This window comes from Melozone crissalis, unplaced genomic scaffold, assembly GCF_028551555.1.
Source record: "Melozone crissalis strain CALT ecotype California unplaced genomic scaffold, PUWL_Pcris_2 ptg000068l_1, whole genome shotgun sequence".
In the NCBI taxonomy this organism is placed as follows: domain Eukaryota; kingdom Metazoa; phylum Chordata; class Aves; order Passeriformes; family Passerellidae; genus Melozone; species Melozone crissalis.
The window spans coordinates 16,228,744-16,248,100 of NW_026535846.1; the positions used below are offsets into that span (position 1 = coordinate 16,228,744).

Consider the following 19,357-nt stretch of genomic DNA (forward strand, 5'->3'; position numbering starts at 1 on the left):
GTTCTCCCCAGCCCTCCCCAGCTGCTGAAGCACGTACTAGGGCTTTGATTGCAATGAGAGTGGGTTCAGCATTCGGAAATCTGCTGTAAAACTCATCATGAGACATGATCCGAGATCTTGACAGTGTTCAGGTTTGGACTGACCTGGGCAAACCCATTCTAAGTGATCAAAGCATCAAAGTTTGTGCTTTCTTTACAGTATTTTTCTGCAATAACTGTTGTACTTATTTGTCTCTTACATGCAGGGGGCTTCAGGGTCTTTCCCAGCACCAAATTTTAAAAGGTCTTCATTTTCTCCTGGGATAAAATAGTTCTTTTGCCACAGTGCTAGGTGTTGAAACTGTTAAGATAGAAAAGTTAGGGTTTTTCAACATTTCAACTACTTTAGTTGGGAACACAGCTAGATGAATTATTCTCTTAAACAATTGAGGCTAGATGCTTCTAGATAACTGATTAGAACTCTTGTTTCTGTACCTTAATATTTATTATAGTACCTCCTTGCCTTTTTTGTTAATCAAGACTGACTTGAGCATATTCCATTTTTCTGTGTTTGGGGACTCTGTGTCTCATCAACTGTTGTTGGTGCTTACATTTCTTTCACTGAATTGATACTATTAATGAAGAACTTTGTGCTGACATGCACAAAGATGCACGGAGTTGAGTTAAAAGACCCACAAGATTACATTTAAAATATTTACAGGATTTTTTATATGTATTCATATTGAAAAACTCAGAGAAAAAATCCTTATCTGTATTATTACAGAGGAGAAATACCTTTCACAGTCCTGTGCCCCTTACACTATGGCCTACCACAGCCAATAATGACACCCTTCTGTGAAGTGATACAGAATTGCCATCTCCTGCAAAGACTGAGAATGTAAATATGCAAATAATTTTACCTGATGTCTAATAATTATGACCAGTCTGATTCACTGGAAACTTAGGATCTGCAGCTGTGAAAGGAATATACTGCTAATCCCCTTTTGCTGCCACCATTCTCTAAAAGCAATATGACACTTTTACAGAACCTGCACCAAAATCCTTGTCTGGTGCTTCAGCACAAGCATTTCACAGCTTGGAACAGCTTCCATACCTTCATTTTCCATGGCTAGAATTGCCTAAAAGGCAATTCAGGTGAAAGTTCCTAGCAAAAATTCTAGCTCTGAATGGAAATCTACTCACAAGAATGCTGGTTCTCTTAATACAAAAGCCACCTGCAGGATCTGACTACAGCACTAAACTATGTGGATTTTGCTATTTATTTTTATTGTGGAGTTATTATATTATGTCATTGCCACTAAGGGCAGCAAACAGCTTCAAATGCCATGTACCAGGATACTGTTAAGGAAAAAGCCAACAATATCCAAAATGTGGCTGAGAGCTCAAAAACATCTGCTCCATGTTCTTAAATTTTCCAGTGCCAGGCAGATCATCCTGCTCTCTGACCAGGATTTACTGTAGCCAAGAGAACTTTAATGGGAATATTTGTCCAAAAGAAAGTGGGGACTGTCAGGGTGACCCTCAAAGAGCTGAGGAGGGTAATGAGGGAAAGGGAAAGTTGTGCTGTGGAACAGAACTATGGAAATGAGGAAATCTGAAGTTGTTCAGTTAGATAACACCATGGCAAGAGGGATTAAAAAAGGAGAGAACATGTTAAAAAGAGCCTTGGGAGGGTGAAGGATGGATATTCATAGTGGGGCAACAGAGACTGGAAGAATGAGCTACGTGAGTACAGTGATACAGAGGGACTGGTGGGCATAAAGGGGTGATGATGTGGGGGGTGTTTAATAGTGTCAGGGAAATACCCCTGTGGGTGAAATAAACACAGCCACAGTCACAAAATGCCATCAGCCTTAGATAAATTAGGAGCCCATGAAAAAATGTTTTAGCTTTCCATAATCTACCCTCTTTCTCGGTTGTTTCTGCTCCTAAAGACTGCCCGAAACTCTCACTGTAAACAGATGAAGAGATGGAGCTCCTCTCTTATGAGGAAAGGCTAGGACAATTGGGGTTGTTCAAACTGCAGAAGAGAAACTTTGGGACAACCTAATTGTGGCCTTCAGGCCACAATTGAAGGAAATTTACAAGAAAGATGGAGAGAGATTATTTACAAGGGCCTGGATTGACAGGACAAGGGGGAATGGCTTCAAATCAAAAGCCAGTGGGTTTAGATAGGATATTAGATAGGAAGTTGTCCCTGGAAGTGTCCAAGGCTGGGTTGGACAGGGCTTGGAGCCACCTGGGATAGTGGAAGGTGTCCCTGCCCATGGCAGGGGATGGATCAAAATGGTTTTCAAGGGCCCTTCCGATCCAAACCATTCCGTGATTCTACGGTTAATGCCCTGTTAAGGCAAACCAGATTTCCACTTCCCAAGTTAGGAGCCTCAGCCCTGTCCACCAGCCAGTGTGGCACTGCCCTTCCAACCTATTTCACCACGATTTCTCTAGGTATAAACTAGGGCCGCATGTAGCTATTAAAGTACTCTGAAAACGTTTGGTTTTATTCTTTATTCGTGGAGCTATCTAGGCTTGCACAGAACCACCCGCTGGTATTTCTGCGAGCGAGAACAGCTCGGTACGAGCTCGGAGGCGGAATTTTCGCTGTGTAGCGACAAGCGCGGTGTGCCCTGGTCGGAGAGCTCGGCGGGACGAGCTCGCTCCGCTCCGATCAGAGCGGTGTCCCTCGGCCGGAGAGCTCTGCGGGACGAGCGCGCTCCGCTCCACTCCTGTCTGTCCCCTCACGGAGCCGTGCCCGAGCGGCCGCGGCCCGAGCGCTGCGCCTGCGCCCTGCGTCCGGGCCCGCCTGCGCTGGGGCCGGGCAGGGAGAGCGGCCCAGGGCTCGCGGGGGCTGCGGGAATCAGCGGGAACAGCGGGCACGGGCCGCCCCCGGAGCCCCGGGATGCGGCCTCGCTGCTGCGGCAGCCCCCCCGCCCGCGGGCTCGGCAGAGCCGGGGCAGCGGCGGCTTGAGGCCGCGGATGGGCGGAGCGGGAGGAGCCGGAGCCGCCGCGATGGCTCAGGAGAAGATGGAGCTGGACCTGGAGCTGCCGCCGGGGAGCGCCGCGGCCCCGGGCGACGGCGGCGGCCTGAGGCGGTCGAACAGCGCCCCGCTCATCCACGGGCTCAGGTGAGGGGCCCGGGGGGATCCCGGCCCGGCCCGGCCGTGCGGGGGCTCCGGGGATGCTCCGCGGCGCCGCGGGGAAAAGCGGGATCCTGAGCGCTGTCCCGGGCTGGGAGGGATTTAGGGAGCATACCAACGCATGGAGGGGTGCGAGGGAGCCCGGGCAGACGGGATTTGGTTTTACTGGAACGCTTTGTTTTCACCAAGGGCTGCTGTGTGTTACAGAACACCGTCCGCGACGTCAGAGTTGTGGCTGTTCTTATGCATCGAATAACAATCGCGATGGTCGGGTCTGAACAAAATAAATCACTGCTCTGTGTATCATTACAACAGTAAATGCTTTCGGAACAATCAGGCAAATTTGGTCAGGAAGGTCATTTCACGGGACCTTGACGTAAGTTTTGCATTTAGTGTAAAGCAGTGTATCAGGTGGCCAGGCATTTTCCTGGCTGGTACTAATTTCTGTAATATGCATTACCGGGACAAATACCGTGTGCTGTGAGGACAGTCGTGTTGGATGTTGGCACCAGCCTGTGGCGGGTCTGTTTGGGTCTGTTTGCAGGAGGGCTGGGGGTTTGACAGCTCTGGCTCTCTTCAGCCGACAGGACACAAAGTGGCAGTGGCAGGCAAGGGCAGGTGAAAGCTTTCAGACAGGTAGGGTTTCTTGTAGTACAGTTTTGTTTGGGTAAGTTTATAACCCAAAGGGCTGTTGCTTATGCCCTCTGGGCTGTTGAGAAGCTGGGAGATGCCCCATCTGCCGCATGGTGTGGCTTCCATCCAGCTGTAAGGTGGTCCATGTGCTGCTGCTCTTGGTGGCGTGTCTGCATTTGGGGAGAGCATATTGACAATAAGTTTCATAAACTGTAGTGTATTAAATGATAAGTACTTCCTGGTGGATTGATTTTTTTTCCCCTTTCTGTTTCTGTAAGGAACTGGATATCAAGAGATGAACAAATCTCACATACCTCTTTTCCCAAAATGGTTAACCTGACAGTTCAGATGAAATACTGCTTTTTATTGTATCGTGAATTAATGTTAAGTTAATGTAAATTTGATTCTTGTACATAATCACAATGGAACAACTCCTATTTTACGTTTTGATGCAGTATAGAAGGGTTGTGTATGGCAGCTCTCCCCTGGGAGGTTTCTGAGCAGGTAAACTAATTTCTAATAGTAAACTAAACTGAGACAAGACATTTTTATAATCTCAGCCTTTTGTAAATTGGAAATGGAAAGCCCCTTGACTCTTAAAAAAATCCCAAACAAATTATTTAGTTCAGGGTTTGGGCAGATAGAAGGGTAAGCCTGAGCTCTTGCCCTGGCACTGTGCATACACTGTGGGTTAGGTGTTCATACAAATAAAACTGAAATGCCATTGAACTAATCTGAGTTGGTTACAGTGGTTTGCCTGTTAGTTTGGAATTTTCCACCAGAATACTGTTTTTGCAAGATTGCAGCTCTTGGCAAGAAACTTCAGTTTTTCCCAGAATGGCTTTGTTGGGTAAACTGAAACAAAAGCTCTTGCTCTCACACAGCTTGCTTTTTCTCCTCTGCCTCTTGTTTTGACTTCTTCATTTTTTAGTAGGGAATTTGGAAAATGAGTTGCCATAGATCCGGAGAACAGTTATAAATGGAATATTTTAGATCACAAAAGTTACATTTCACAGAACTTTTAACTCTTGTTTTTGTGCCAAATAAAATTGATTTTTAATGGGAACTGTGAAAAGTAAGTCTGAGATCTGGTGTTTTTGCAAGGGAGATTAAAGATAGGATTATTTGTGGGTCTTTTTTCTCTCCCTCTCTGCTAGTTAGCACTGAGTATTGGACTCAGGCTGTGGTAATGTGGGACAGGATTGTTCCAACCTGTTTTCTTGACTCAGCCCCTGGATTTCAGGATGAGCTGTTTGTCCTGTGTTTGCATGCCAAGCAGTGCACTTCCACTGAAAGGAATTGTGGCTGGTGGCCTCAGCCAAAACTCATCTCTAAACATCATGTCATGGATCCCTTCAGCTTCTCCTCTTCCACCTCTGTCACATGGCAGCTGTTTGGTCTCCCGTGGGTGTGAGCTGAGTGAAACTTCTGGGAAAATTGGAAATGATGTCTGATCCTATGTACTTGACATTTTGGAGAAGCAGAGCCTATGCATTTTTCTTGGCAGGAAGTACAGTGCTTATGCCAGTTGCTGTTGGCTTTTATTTCACAGTATAAGCTTTATTTGTTTTTTATTTACAGCTACATAAAAGCTGTCTAAAACTTATGTGTCAACTGGTGTGTTTTGAACTAGAGGATTCTGACAATGGTGTGTCATGGAAGTGCAGTAGGATTATCAGTCCTTACAGTAGTGCTGTTGGTCAGGTTAGTTTTAAAGAAATTGTATTTTGGGGGACTTTTGTTCATCCCAAGTTAGCAGCTGAAACTACAATGTGAGTTCTTGTAATTTGAATCTTATTACAGTCTTACATTTGGATTGTTGTTCACCTTTGCAGTTCCTCATTGATTTTTGGGGATTGTAGGGTTGTGCCTCAACATTTTTGTTATGGTTGCTAGAAAAAACGTTTATTTCTGCAGTTGCATTCATTAAGTGCTGATCATTGGCTGTTGATAACATTGATGATGACATGACCAGTAAAACTTGCTTTAGGAATCAATAGAACTGAAATTGCCTTGAGAAAGAAGTTCATTTTGTGTCAAATAAATAATCCTATACCATTTCAATGGATTCACTGCTGTGGGGCCTTAAAAACTGGGTTTACTGTAAGTTTAATTTAACTTCTGCTGGAGAAATGTTCAGAAGATATTAAATGTTTGTGGTGATAAGATTTATCAAGATGCTGTATTTTTAATTCTGTTTTATCTGTGGGATCGAAGTTTGTTTCAGTTACTGCTTACAAGCCATTGGTACATTTGTTCTGTTGAATGACATTTGAAGCAATATACAAGCAGCAGCCATTCCAAACACAATAAATCCTCACAGTCTAAACAATTCTTCAATTATTCTGAAGACACGAAATGATTAATTGAAATCATTAATTGAAGTAGCTGGGAACTGGAGGATGAACGAGTTGATTTGCACTCTCTGCCAACAAGCTGAAGGAGTTCTCACCTGCCTGTCTCTGGAGTGCTTTGTCTCCACAGGAGAGCTGTCACAGCCCTGGGAAGTGGGCTGGTGTGAAGAGGGGCTCTTTGCTGGGGAGGAAGTGGCTTTGGCACTGATTTTGGGATTTTCTTTTTGCAGTGACAACTCGCAGGTGTTCCAGGGCAGCGTCCTGCGCACCCGCAGGAACAGCACCACGGTCATGAACCGGCACAGCCTGGTAAGGAGCCCTGCAGCACCCCCAGCTGCCAGGCAGAGCTGTGCAAACAGCAGTGAACAAAATCAGCCTGCAGCCTGTGAAACCAATACCACACTGCTTTCAGAAACAAGGCTCTAGACTGTGACATTCATATGCTGTAGTTGTAATGAAGTGTTACCTATAGATCATTGGCTTTGGAGAATGCTTGTGTTTTATTGTGATCATAACTTTGCTTGTAAAACAGATGTTCCAAGGTAGAGTAAGAAAGGTAGCTTGCTAGGTAAACAAAATATATAACTGTACTGTTAACAGTAATCAGTGTCTTAAATGATTTCTGATGCTTAAGAAAAAATGTGCAGAGAAATATTTCAGCAAGGTTGCATCTGTAACAGAACCAGCATAGTTATGTATAAGAAAAGATTGGTGGAAAAGCCTTTCTCCTGCTGGCATGAAAAAACTGAAAGAAAGTGTTATGGTCAAGATTTCTTAATCAAGTCTCTTTCTTCATATTTTTAGGACAGCAACTTACTATAAATCAGTTTGGGCTTGTGGTCAGGCAAGAGGAGAAACAAACAAAGGCAAAAGCTCAGTTTATTATGTTTATTCCTGAAGATTCTCAGTTGTTGGGCTAAAAAGATGCTAATTCAGGATGCCTTGCCCAGAACTTGCTGGGAAGCAGGAGCTAATTCACTGATGGGCTGCTCTTCTGCCTGCCCTCATAAATGGTGCGGTCTCCTGGAGTTAAGCAGTGTTTCCATCTTCATGGGATGATGTTCCTAACCCTTCCCCTCACACTAATGTTATTAAAAAGTGTTCTTTTTCTTCCCTCCCAGCTAACCAGGTAGTGGCAAAATACATGAAATTTTACTTACATGAAAATCAAGTTCCCCACTGACTGCTAGATCAGTGCCTTGTCTGCTTTGAAATGCTCCTGTGAGTTTTTGATCTGGGTTATGGTTCTGTTGAATATGGCAGGGAGGATGGAATTGGAAAGGATCTTAGAGATTCTCATCCTTCTGTGGCCTTAAACCAGGATCATCCACAGATAAATGATTTTGTGATAGAATTAAACTTTCAGCATCAAGGACCCTAAGCAACCTTCCCTGGTATTCTTCCTATAGCAAAGAAGTACATTTAGTTTTATGATGTTAGAGATATTCTAAGGAGCTAGATCACATCTACTTTTATAAAATAAATTTTACATAAGACAGTGATAAAGTGTATTTCAAAACCCTCTTCTTTGTATTTAAGAGAACTAATCCAAGTTTTACTGCAGTGTAAACTGTAAGAGGGTTAAAAGATTCAGTAAGCAACTGAAACTTCTTATTACAAGTATTACAAATATAGCTTAAATTTTATATTCTGTTAAACTTCATAAAAGAAAGTTGGTTAGTGTTTGTATAATCTGTGTGGTGTTCCCTGTCAGGGGAACCACAGGAGTTGTTAAAATCTCTGGTAACTGGGGGTCATACACCATCAGCTCCAGCTTCAGTGCTGTCCCAGTTGCTTAGCTGAATTCCACAATCTGGTTTTGAGTAGTTTCTCCCAAGTCTCAGACTTCAGCTGGTTTGTAATGATGGCTGCAAGGGCTGTGCTGCCATTTGGGCTGGGGTTTGATCTGCAGTTTTCTGACACTACATGTAATTGCCAAGGAAGGGTTAACCAGGCTCTGCAGTATCTGCAGTTTATTTTCTTCCAGGAGATACCAAGGAGTAAATGTTTTGATGGTTTTTTGATTTGTTTTGCAGGCTGGGGTTTTTGTTTTGTTGCTTAAGCAGAGTCTGTGGTTAGATGTTTAGGTGCTATTTCAGCAGAAGCTGATGTTAAATTTTTTCTATTTGTTTTTTTTTTATCTGGGTATTTTCCCTGCTGGGTTCAAGTGGCTGTGCTGCAGGAGGCAGAGGGCACTGCAGGGCAGGGCACAGGCACTGGGGCAGTCCCTGCTCACCTGGGCAGTGCCTGCTGCCAGCCTGGCACTGCTGGAACTTTGCCTGCTCTGGAGCACAGCACCTGGCACATTGTATTGGGGGAAAGGTCAAAGTATAATAGTTTGTAATGTTTTTAATAAGCTTTTTGCTCTCTTAAAACAATGGGGATTTGAGTAGCATAATTGTAATATATGGGTTCAGTTTAGCAGGTAGCCTTTGAAAGTGACTGAGGTTTCTTTCCACAAGAATTAAATCAAAGGATGCAAACAGAGCAAAAGTGAGTTTTACACACTGACCAAGCAAGGATGATGACTTGTTGGAAACAAGATGTGGGATCCTCAGAGCTGTGTTAGTGCATCAGACCCTGCAGAGGAACACTTCATTGTCTTTTTACATTGTTTGTTTTATACTGCAAGCCACTGGTTTTTTACATATTCTATTAATGTCAAACCTTGAAGTATGTGGATCACAGTTATAAAATTAGAATATAATGAGTGGAACAAATGCATTTCTACTGTGGAATGACAGAGTGAATAGGCAGGAATGCACTATTGTCCAGATCCTTTTCTGTGTGTGAGAAGCAAGGTCAGCTCAAGGTCTGCATTGGCTCGTGCAGCTTGGAGGAATTTTTATTAGGTGCACAGGATTTTTTGGAACCCACTATAATGGTAAAACTGACCTAAGCTGGACCTTAAAAGTAGCAAACCAAGATATTATAGTTGTTAGACTTTAGTATTATGTATTATAATGACTGAATTCTGGCAGAAATGTTAGTCATCCTCTGTGTGAGCCTGATAGGCTGAATTCTTTTGTGAGAAGCAGGGTGTGATGTCCTCATGTTTGTTGTTTTAGAAGGAGGGTTCTGGGTGTATGAAGCATTAATAGTCTGTGCTAACTCACCCTGTCAGGCAGCAAAATCCTTGTATTCTCCATGGCACTGCTTGGAAAATGGTGCAGTAACAGTTAACTGAGTGTTTGTCTCCAGCTTCAGCATGATGAAGAGCTCCAGTAATGTTTTGTGAAGCAGATGAAGCCTTGTAATGAATGAAGTATAAAAACACCTATAATAATGCAAGCCTTACTTGCTGAACACATCCATTTTGAAAAGACACCTTATTTTTTGGAAGGATTGTCATCTTACAGAGAAGCTAAACCTCTATTCAAGGCTTCAGTTTAGAATTTTTGTTTCCTGAATGGCTATGACATAAATAAACTGAGGGCAGACAATGTGAGGGGTGAGAAATTTATGAAAGAAAATGATATTTTGAGAAAATAATCACTTTAAATTACTCGGTTTGGGGTGTGCAGTTTTAGATCATAGCATTCCAGTGAGATCTTGATGCAAAACTGTCAACATTAACAGAAGGCCATTTTTAGTGACGTCTTCTCTGATTTCACCCAAATTGGTGAAGCTCTTGAGAAACCATAAAGAAAGTGTTTAACTCTTTGTTAGCCTTCTAATGGCTGATTTTTTTCACCTGTCAAAGTACTCATTTATAAGCAGACAACAATCCAGGAACCTTTTTGTACAATTTCTTGTTTTGGCTTTGTATTTTAAAGGATCTATTGGGGAGCTTTCTGGACCACTTAAATGAAAATAAATATTCTGAGTCACATAAAGGAAAATACATATGCCAACATACATACCAGGGGTGACAGTGTGCTAGTGAAAAGCAGCTCCATTCTGTGGGGAAAGCTGTCAGTTCTAGTTGCCTGGAAATGGAATGGAAGCCAGGCTGATACCAATTAGCATCTGTGAGCTTACAAAGCAGTATAATGTGGAAATACATATTAACATGCAAGAATGCAACATGCTTGCAAGTAAGTAATGTAGGTTATGTATACACTGAGGATGTTGTAAGTGATATGGGGTTTTTTTTAATTAGTTTTTAAATTTTAGTTTGGGGAAACACTAGTTTACTGACATTTCTGTGGCACCTTGCCCTCCCTTCTGCTGTACTTTCAGTTGTGTGTGACTTTGTCTTGCAGTTTGTGCCATCATCTCCTATCCGGATTCCTAGCAGCCGTCTTCATCAAATCAAACAAGTAAGCACAGATTCTTCTAAATGACTTTTTTATGGGGTTTTTTGCAGTCTATGTTTAATGTCCTTCAGCTGGCTGGAGATTTTATTTGCAAACTGCCTGCCCAGTTCCACGTTTCATGAAGCAAAATGCATCTTACAGCAAGGAGAAGATTTAAGCAGAGAGAGGATTCTTAAAATGGGCATTTTAGAAAGGAAACCTTTAATGTAAACCCTTAGGGTAAAGTTTCACCAAGTTTCTGGCAGCAGTGCCAGCATAAATATTCGGGGCCAATGACAAAGTGTTCCTTAACTTGTGTTGGCACAGGAGTCTTGTGCAGCCAGAAAATGAGCAGGATAAGGAAGCACTCTGGTTGAAAAATAGTCTGTACTCTTCTGGCTGGGCTATTTTTCATCTGTATAATTTTCTTATCCAGATCCCTGTACTTGTGCTGTCACAGCAGGAGCGGAGGGGGAAGGGCAGCAGAGCAAACACTCGGGCAGGGGGGTGGTGTGGGGAATATCTGAGCAGGCTCAAATAGCTCTGCCCCAGCCAGCACACCACAGGCTGAGGACTCCACTGTAAAATCAACAAGCTCCAACTCTTGTGTCTCCTTCATTTTATATCTCCACTTTTTCACAGTAAAATGGTTATAAAATTGGCTTGATAGTGCTTAATTTTTTTTTAATTTTTTTTTAGCTGGCTAGTTTTCAATGGACAGGCTTGATTTTTACAGGGTCAAAAGTTAAGAAAATAATTTAATGCTTCAGGCAGCATTTTTAGGGGATGGTGCCTGAGTGGTGGAAGGCACTTCTGCTTCCTACCTCGGTTATTTAAGGTAGTTGCACAGTAATCCTGAAGAAAATAACTGCTTGCTTTCATTATGTAAATAATTTACTGGCTTGAGTAGACTCTGAAGCACTCAGGTCTGTTGTACAGCTCTTTTATCAATATAAAAACGCTTAGGATTAATATGTAAATATGATAGAATCATAAATTAGTTTGGGTTGAAAGAGACCTTTAAAGGTCATCTGGTCCAACCCTCCTGCAGTGAGCAGGGAGATATAATGAGAAATATGCTGAGAGCAAAGGAATGAACCCCTGTGGCTCTGCTCTATTACCTGAAGTAAAATTTGATAATTCAATCTTCTGGAAAATGTTTCTGCATTCATGTTTGTGTCTTCCATTTATTGAAGCAAACAGTGTAATTTCCTAATTTGTGTTTGAGCTTTAGATTCACTAGTTGGAATTAATTCCATGTCCTGTATACTCACTGAGAACCTGTGTGATTCACTTCTGATCTCTTTCAAATCTGAGCAAATTATCACACAGGTGGAGAAGTTAGACTCTTCCTACTTATGATGAGGATTGTGAAGATGTTTACTTGAACTTTTACTTTAAATTAGGGAACCTACTCATTCACTGAACAAACTGGGTAGCATTCAGTTAATTTTAATGTATGGTGTCTGCCTTAGAGGAGATTAAGTCATGTTTGTACTTGGTGTTAATGTTTAATTTTATATATTTGATCCATTTTAATAATATTTTATGGAGTTTTTTTAAGAAAAATACCCTCACTGACCCCTGAATTCATTGTGTGCAGTGCAGTGTATTGCAAATGAGATGCTGACAAATGTCTAGTTAGTCAGTAATCCATAGGGTCAGGTGAGAATCCAGCCATGTTTTTGAGGTTTATCTGTACTAGCATCCCCTTTGTAAAATGAAATTACTGAAGACTGCATAAGGACACTCTGGCATGTGCAGAATTTCTGGTTCATACTACCATTATTCAGTTTGGTAGCTACTTCTTGGTTAGTAATGAAAATAAAGCAGCTTGGGAGACAACCAGCTCACATAAGCACTTCTTACATGATGGTCTCTCCTGCTACATCTCTTTCCCATCCTGTCCTCACTCCTCTCCATGGATGAGAACTTGAGGTTATTGTTGCTTAACTGGGTTGAATTAAATTTTCCACATGCCAAAGGGAAGTGAAACCACAGCTTTTCTGATTTGCTGGACAAAGTGGGGGTTTTTTGACCTTACTTCTTCATGTGCTGATCTTTTAGGAGGAAGGAATGAATTTGCTGAACAGAGAAACCGTTCGTGAAAGGTGAGCACTAAAGCAAAGCAGAACAGTCACTGCAGCCATCTGTGGGCCCAGCACAATACATTTCTTTTCTTCTTTATAGAGAAGTGCAAGTAGCAATGCAGATGAGCCACTCATGGGAGGAGAGCTTGAGCCTGGTAATGCATTCATGCTTTAATTTGTGTTTCTATCATCAGTATCAGGACACTAGAGACTCTCTCATGTCAACATTTCCTTTGATAGTTTGACCTCCAGTTAAGTTGTTGTCATAGTACTGCTTTTGATCAGCAATTTATCACACTAACAAGGCATAGAATTATCAACTGTTCAAGGTACATGTGGGTTCCTTGGGCTGCTGTGTCAAAAGAAAATTGCATGGATGTCTGCCTGTTCAATTTTTCTTCCATGTTCTGATAGTCTCCATGTAATCTTTAAGGCTTTTTTGTTTTTGTTAAGCATAAGCTTAGAAATGGCTGCCTAATAATTGTTGAGATGATGGAGGATAACTTTGGGATTTCACACCAATCAGTCCTTTTCTTATTAAGGTACCTGCCTGTGAGATTAATTATGTGTACTGTTTACAGAGTGACAATGATTTTGAAAAATCACTATCACCAAAGCAAGTAGACTTTGTTCCTGTTTCTCCAGCTCCTTCACCTACACGAGGAATAGGGAAGGTGAGCAAAATGTGGTAATAATGGTTTTATCTTAAGTAGAGCTAAATAAATTCAACCAAATTAGTAGCAAAAGATTAAGCCACCTGCTCCTTTCTACCTCAGCTGCAAACAAGAAACTAGAGAGTAAATAAAACCCCCTAAAACCCCAAACCAGAAAATACCAGCTGCTCATGTTGTGGATGTGAATTTCTGTGGAGTGTTCAGCTGTTGTGCTGTGGTTAATAAAAACCAAATAAGTTTGTCTAACCAGAGTACAGTGAAATACATCTGCATGAAAATGGAATCTGTCCAATTTTAATTTTTCTTTTCTCAGTAGCAAAAAGTGATGTCTCAGTATAGCCAATGACTGGCTGCTGAATTTGATACTGGGTTATTTATTTCCCTGCAGTTAAGCATTAACTGTTACCACATGGGAGTGATACAGTATTTATAATAACACAAACTCTTTTCCTCTCAGCAATGTTTCTCACCATCTTTGCAAAGTCTGGTGAGCAGCACTGGGTTGCCTCCGAGTCCCAGCCCAAGTCCAACAAGGAGATTTTCAAGGTAGGTCACCAGATCATAGCAATGATAGAAAATTAACAAAGCTTGTTCATAGCAGGCATTTGAAATACCAGAATTTGTTGCATCCATAATTGATTTCTGAGCACAAACACAGTTTCATATACTCATGCAGAGTTTAGATTTTACAGTGTTGTAAAACATTTGTCAAAATCCTCATGTCATAGCATTGTGGCATCTGTCTTCCCAATGCAGTCTCTATATTGCTCTCATTCACATCTTTAGTAATTGAATTCTGAGGGAAAGGAAACACAAACAGATTTAGGGTTTTTTACTCCTTTGAGTCATGTGGGCATACAGTTAAATTTTACTAGGCCCTCACAGTTCAGCCTGTCAGCTGAGATGTAGTCAATGCCTGGATGAGATCTTTTTGACTGCTCCAGTTGTGAAATAATGTAATTAAACATTTCCTGCTCACTTCTGTCCTTCCTGGCCTATCTTCAGAGGGGGAAAAAAACCATCTTTTTTTGGATAAGCTGTTTTAATGCCTATTTTCTTAGTGGTTTCCACCCAGTAGTTTGTTTTCTAAATATCTTTTGATTCTTTTTTTCAACCTTTCTGTTTCAATGGTGATCTCAGTGCAGCATTTGTCTTCTTTTAGCAGGAGAAGCCAGAGCCCCATTAACTGCATTCGACCAAGTGTTCTTGGATCAATGAAAAGAAAAGGTGCAGTATTTGGGTTTGGCAAATACAACAGGCCAACTTGTTAGTTATGTAATAATTCCTATAGCTTTCTTCATAATTCTGTCCAGTTGGCTGATACTTCAAAAAGTGACTTCATAAAGCTTTAAATTCCATAAAGCTAATAATTGTTTTGTTCTAATTCCTCCCCATTGCTGTGGTCATGTAGATGTGATAAAAAATCTGATGTAAACTGCTTAACAAAACAATAAATACAACTATTGGTATATTTAACTTAAACAGAAAACTTTGAAAGTCCTGGTTAACTGAAGCACACAGCTACTGTACATTAAAAATAACTCTTGAAAACCCAGAGCTGATGCACAGGCCTGGTAGGCACCTTACAGCTTTATTAGGAAATGTTTCTCTGTCTTTCTGCATTTTCCTTAAGTCTAACTTCTGGAAAATTTATTGCACCTGTTTTTATATCTTCAAGCTTCTCCTCTGTTACAGAACATCTCTGGCTCTGAGACAACTTTTAAAACACTTTCATCAGAGTTCTGTCATAGCCTTTTTAAGCACATATCTATCCCCTCCTCTTCCAGAGTGTTTGGAAATCAAAGCCAATAGAAAATTTTGTGATCATTCTGGACCTTGTTCCTTTTCCTTATTTTCAGCTTCTCTACTGTGGTGAAGCTGGTCAGTGAAGTGATAGCTGGGTAAACTGAAACAAAAGGATTATTCTTCACTACTGAAGAATAAATATCTGATATCTAAGCCTTAGTTAATTATTCACTAAACTGTACTGAAGCTTGGACAAAATGGCTCCAGAAAATAGACAGTCTTTAAAATTTCAGCATCTAAATTCTATGTTCAACATATGAAATATTGTTAGTTTGAACCCCTGTTCTGTTTGCTCTGTAGAAGCACACTGAAAGCAGATTTTAGTTTAGGTGAGTTGTAATTTTTACCACTTGGTATCTCTTCCCAAAGGCGTGACAGAGATGGAAGATCACCCAAAAAGATTATTCCAAGGATCCACCACCATGCTAACCCCTGAGGCTGCACATCAGGCGGACCTTGGGGCATGGTAAATCTGTGCTCTTTATCTCTTTATTGTCCCTTCAGCAGAAGCATTACAAATCTCTTTTTTTCCAGCAGGGAGAATGCTTGAAGTTTTTTGTGTTTGTTTTTGTCTTTTTTTAATAGAGATATCTCATAATGTTAGAGCACTGAAATTATCACAGTGAGCAGGCAGCAATGTTCCCTTCCATTCTGCAGTTTCTAGGCTTGGCTGATAACATGGGGTGTTGAGCATTTTTAGGAAAAGACACCTCATGGATGACAGCTTTGGGAGTCTGATTCAAATTGCAATCAAGTGTGAATGGTGATGCTTTTTGGATGAACTGGGTTTTTCTTCTTTTCCCTTGTTCTTAGTCACAGAGGAACATGAATCTGTCTGACCCTCCCTGGAGGGTCAGAGGAGCTGGGAGAAGATAAAAAGTACTTTGTTAAAAATTGTAGTGATTGGTAATAGCAAGGGATTTTGATCTAGTGTTTTAGTCAATAGGTTAATCATACATAGGGTGTGCCCACACAACTGTCAAGGGTTGTTCACTGTATTTCTGTCTTTTTGCCTCTCAGCTGATGTACAAGTCATGTAGAAGCTTTGAGTAGCAATAACAAAATAGATGTTTTAAAGGTAGTTTAAAAACATATATTTTTGGCACATCCTGTTTACAGTGGGGATAGCAATGTGGGTTCAATTGCTGCCTCTTGGTGTAGGAGATGGTAATTTTAAAAAATCACTCTGCTGCTATCACTGATGACAGATCAGCTGTAGTTATGAATTTGTGTCCTGTGAAATACATAGTACAATGCAAGAGGGACAATTTTTCATTTGCTCTCTTGGCACAAAGACCTCAAGCTGTTGTGCTGGCCCAGGGCTTTGAGAATGGAGTAAAGCTGGAGTGGATTGTTCAGTCTGGAACTTCAGATCTGTGCCCCATTTTGGGTGAGCACGGGAGAACATGGGCAGAGTGTCCTGTGTGAGTCTGGAAGTGGCTGTGTGTGGCTGCAGGGGTATCACAGGGCTTGCTGCTCCTTCAGAGCTGCACCTGTGTGTTTAGGATGGCTTTGGGGTGATTTGGGCTGGTTTTGGGCACTTCCCTGAGCCACTGCCTCGTTTCTCAGCCCTGGTGTCTCTCTGTTTTCAGTCTGTCCTCGCACGCCCTGGATGACAACAGGAGCAGTGCAGGCTCCTCCTGTGACTCCCCAGCTGAAGCTGGCACCAGCACAGACTCTCCAGTGTCACTCTCTGACTCCAGATCCCCTTTTTTGCCCGTGGATCTCATGGCCAAGTTACCAATGAACTGAGGAGCAGGAATCTGCTGCTGGACACCAGGAAACAGGCAGATACTGCCCCGACCTTCTGTTGTGTGTGACCCATTCTGTTCCTCATAGGAACTTCCAGCAATGTCATTACTTCTAGAAAACTTCCAGAATAGTTCCTTGAGGAGGAATTCACCTTTCTAGTGATTTGTATGACATTTATTACAGTACAGAAGCATTTGGGCTGCAGACACGTTGGGTGCCCAGGTCAGTCAGCAGGCAGGTTTGCAGTGGTGTGATCTCCTTGGCAAGAGTCACAAGCACTGGACTTGTGTCCTGCTTGTGGAAGACTTGGCTTGCCAGCAGCCCCTGTCCTCCCTGCCTGTGGAGGAGCAGATAACTCACATTTGTCCTCAGCCTAAAAGCAATGAAGCAGCTTACTAATTGTTTCTATTCCCAGAGTGTTAGATCTTTATATTTTTTCTTTTTCTTCTTCATAAGAAAGGGAGAATATTGAAGGGGGGAAATTGATTATTATTAATATTATTGTGTTCTCTTATGATTGGCTCTTAATAAATTTTGTGTTCCAGTGGATGTCAGAAAATAACAAGTTGGTAAATTGTCAAATTTATATGTTGGATTTCATTCATGATCATGACTGCTGTTGTGACTAAATCTAAATTAGGTGTGGAACATTCTTCTGGGGTTTTGTATCTGGCATTTCTTTCTTTTTCATCCCCATTTAGATTGTGTATAGGAGTGGTAGATGCTCTGTTAAAGGTCTTTTAATAGGGAAAAATAGTGACAATATTTGGAACAATGCATTAAATCCTGAGATTGTAGTATTTAGTACTTCAGAAATGCATTATTTTAAGTCAGTATTTGTCCTCATATATGACAGATACGGTGAGGAATCTTGAATACCTTTTTACAGCCTGAGGCCATCAAACATATTTAATCTGTATTTAATTTTCTGATGTTGCTTCCTCAAACAATGACATTAAGTCATTTCTGCTGTTGAAAACTTCAGATGCTGATTGGAAGCCTGGAATCTGGTAATCTGAGATGCTTGAAAAGTCAGTGTGTTGAGACATCCTGATCTCAACTCTGAAATTCCCCAACCAGGAGGAAGAATGTGCAGACCCCCCCATGGACAGCTGGGATTTGGCAGTGACACCCTCACTGGGGTTGTGCAGCTCAACTCCCCCAGCTGGGTCCCTTTTTGTACATGTCTGTGCATCTGTGCTGTGTGGTTTCCAACCTCTCCAGAGAGGTTAAGAATGAAGCAAAATGTTTTATTTTTAAAAGCTAAATCTTTGTAGTGTGTCATAAAGTGAGAAAAGTATGGAAACTTCCTCAAGTAGGAGAAAAACCTGCCCTGAACTCTGCTGTGAAAGATTCACATGGATGAAGCTTTGACTGACAGAATGAGAAAGGGATGGCTTGGAGTGCAAAGACCTGGTGACCTGAGGGCCAGTGACCCATTTCTGTGTGTCCTTATTGTAGAGAGAAAATAGAATGTATTTAATAGTCTGACTCTGTTCTAGTTAACATACAACATGGTTTACTTCTGGTATCATTCCTCTTAAATTATTGTAATAATCACCCTGCAGGTTGCAGCCCCTGCCCAGCTGCCCTTTGTCCCTGGCAGAGGCACTCAGGAGTGCTGGGCTCTGTTTGCTCTCTCTGCTGAGGCAAAGTTTGGCTTTGCAGTTTCAGGTTTGTGCCAAAGAGTTGCTGTGCCACCACTCTTCTGTGGTGAAAGCAAGACTCTTTTTTTTTTTTTTAATCTTGCTTATTTCTTAAGAAGGAACCTCCTGGTGTCTCTTCCAGTCTTTGTTGGAAGACACATGAGTATAGGGGGGTTTAATAGCTGAGTGTGGGTCAACTTGTCTCTTTTCTGTTGAATATTTATGCTATTTTTCAAATAAGTGCCAATAAATGGAAAAATAAATGTGTTTTGCTGTTTCTGCACTTTTTTAGATAACCATATTCTTGTTTTCTTGTGGGATTAAATGCTTTCTTTTAAAATCAGAATATCTGTTGTAATTTACTTCCACACAGTCTAGTTAACATGCAAGCAGCTATGAATATCTGCAGCAGACTTACTTTGTTTTCCTCGTGCAATGCTGTCTTGCAGGTCTGTGACAACTCTAGGAATAAAGAAGAATAAACCTAAACACTTTTGAACACAAGTTACATGTGTCCCTAGTTTATACCTAGATGAAGTTGTAGTGAAATAAAGAAGGTTCTGCCTGCTGGTGGGAAATACTGAAGGTCTTAACTCTTGGGAAGAAGTGGGGAGCTTTTGTCTTTTGCTTTAATAGGGCAGTTAATCATAGAATTGTGGGAAGGTTGGAAGAGATCTTAAAAACCATCTCATTCCACCTTTGCCAGGGGCAGGGACAACCAGACCGGGTTGCTCCAAGCCCTGTCCAACCCAGCCTTGAACAGTTCCAGGGATGGGGGATCCACAACCTCTCTGGGTCAATTAATGGTGTTGGAGGAGAGTGAAATAGTTATTTATCTGCATCTGCTCCTTTCCCTGCTTTTGCAAAACAGAAACTGCATTGAAATTGTGGGAAAGCATCTCAGTGTTTTATCTCCATGTCACCAAGAAGCTGCAGTTCCACTCCCTGGAGTCCAGTGACACATACACTGAAATGAAAAATTCTGGAATCAATTGTACTCCAGAATATGTATCTGGGAAACATACAGG

At 41.6% G+C, this 19,357-nt stretch overlaps 1 protein-coding gene across 2 annotated transcripts; it reads left to right on the forward strand.

The window, feature by feature from the left end:
* The first annotated feature begins 2,953 nt into the window (after nucleotides 1–2,953).
* On the forward strand, nucleotides 2,954–17,005 carry LOC128945716 (P2R1A-PPP2R2A-interacting phosphatase regulator 1). 2 transcript variants are annotated; one of them, XM_054289544.1, is made up of 10 exons: nucleotides 2,954–3,124; nucleotides 6,354–6,432; nucleotides 10,329–10,385; nucleotides 12,429–12,472; nucleotides 12,552–12,606; nucleotides 13,033–13,125; nucleotides 13,583–13,671; nucleotides 14,288–14,352; nucleotides 15,301–15,397; nucleotides 16,524–17,005. In XM_054289544.1, the coding sequence occupies exons 1-10, from the start codon at nucleotides 2,976–2,978 to the stop codon at nucleotides 16,681–16,683; spliced, it is 888 nt and encodes a 295-aa protein (XP_054145519.1). In that variant the 5' UTR covers nucleotides 2,954–2,975; the 3' UTR covers nucleotides 16,684–17,005. The 2 variants fall into 2 exon arrangements, with proteins under 2 accessions (XP_054145519.1, XP_054145520.1); XM_054289545.1 differs by having other exon boundaries at nucleotides 14,291–14,352.
* The last annotated feature ends 2,352 nt before the right edge of the window (nucleotides 17,006–19,357 follow it).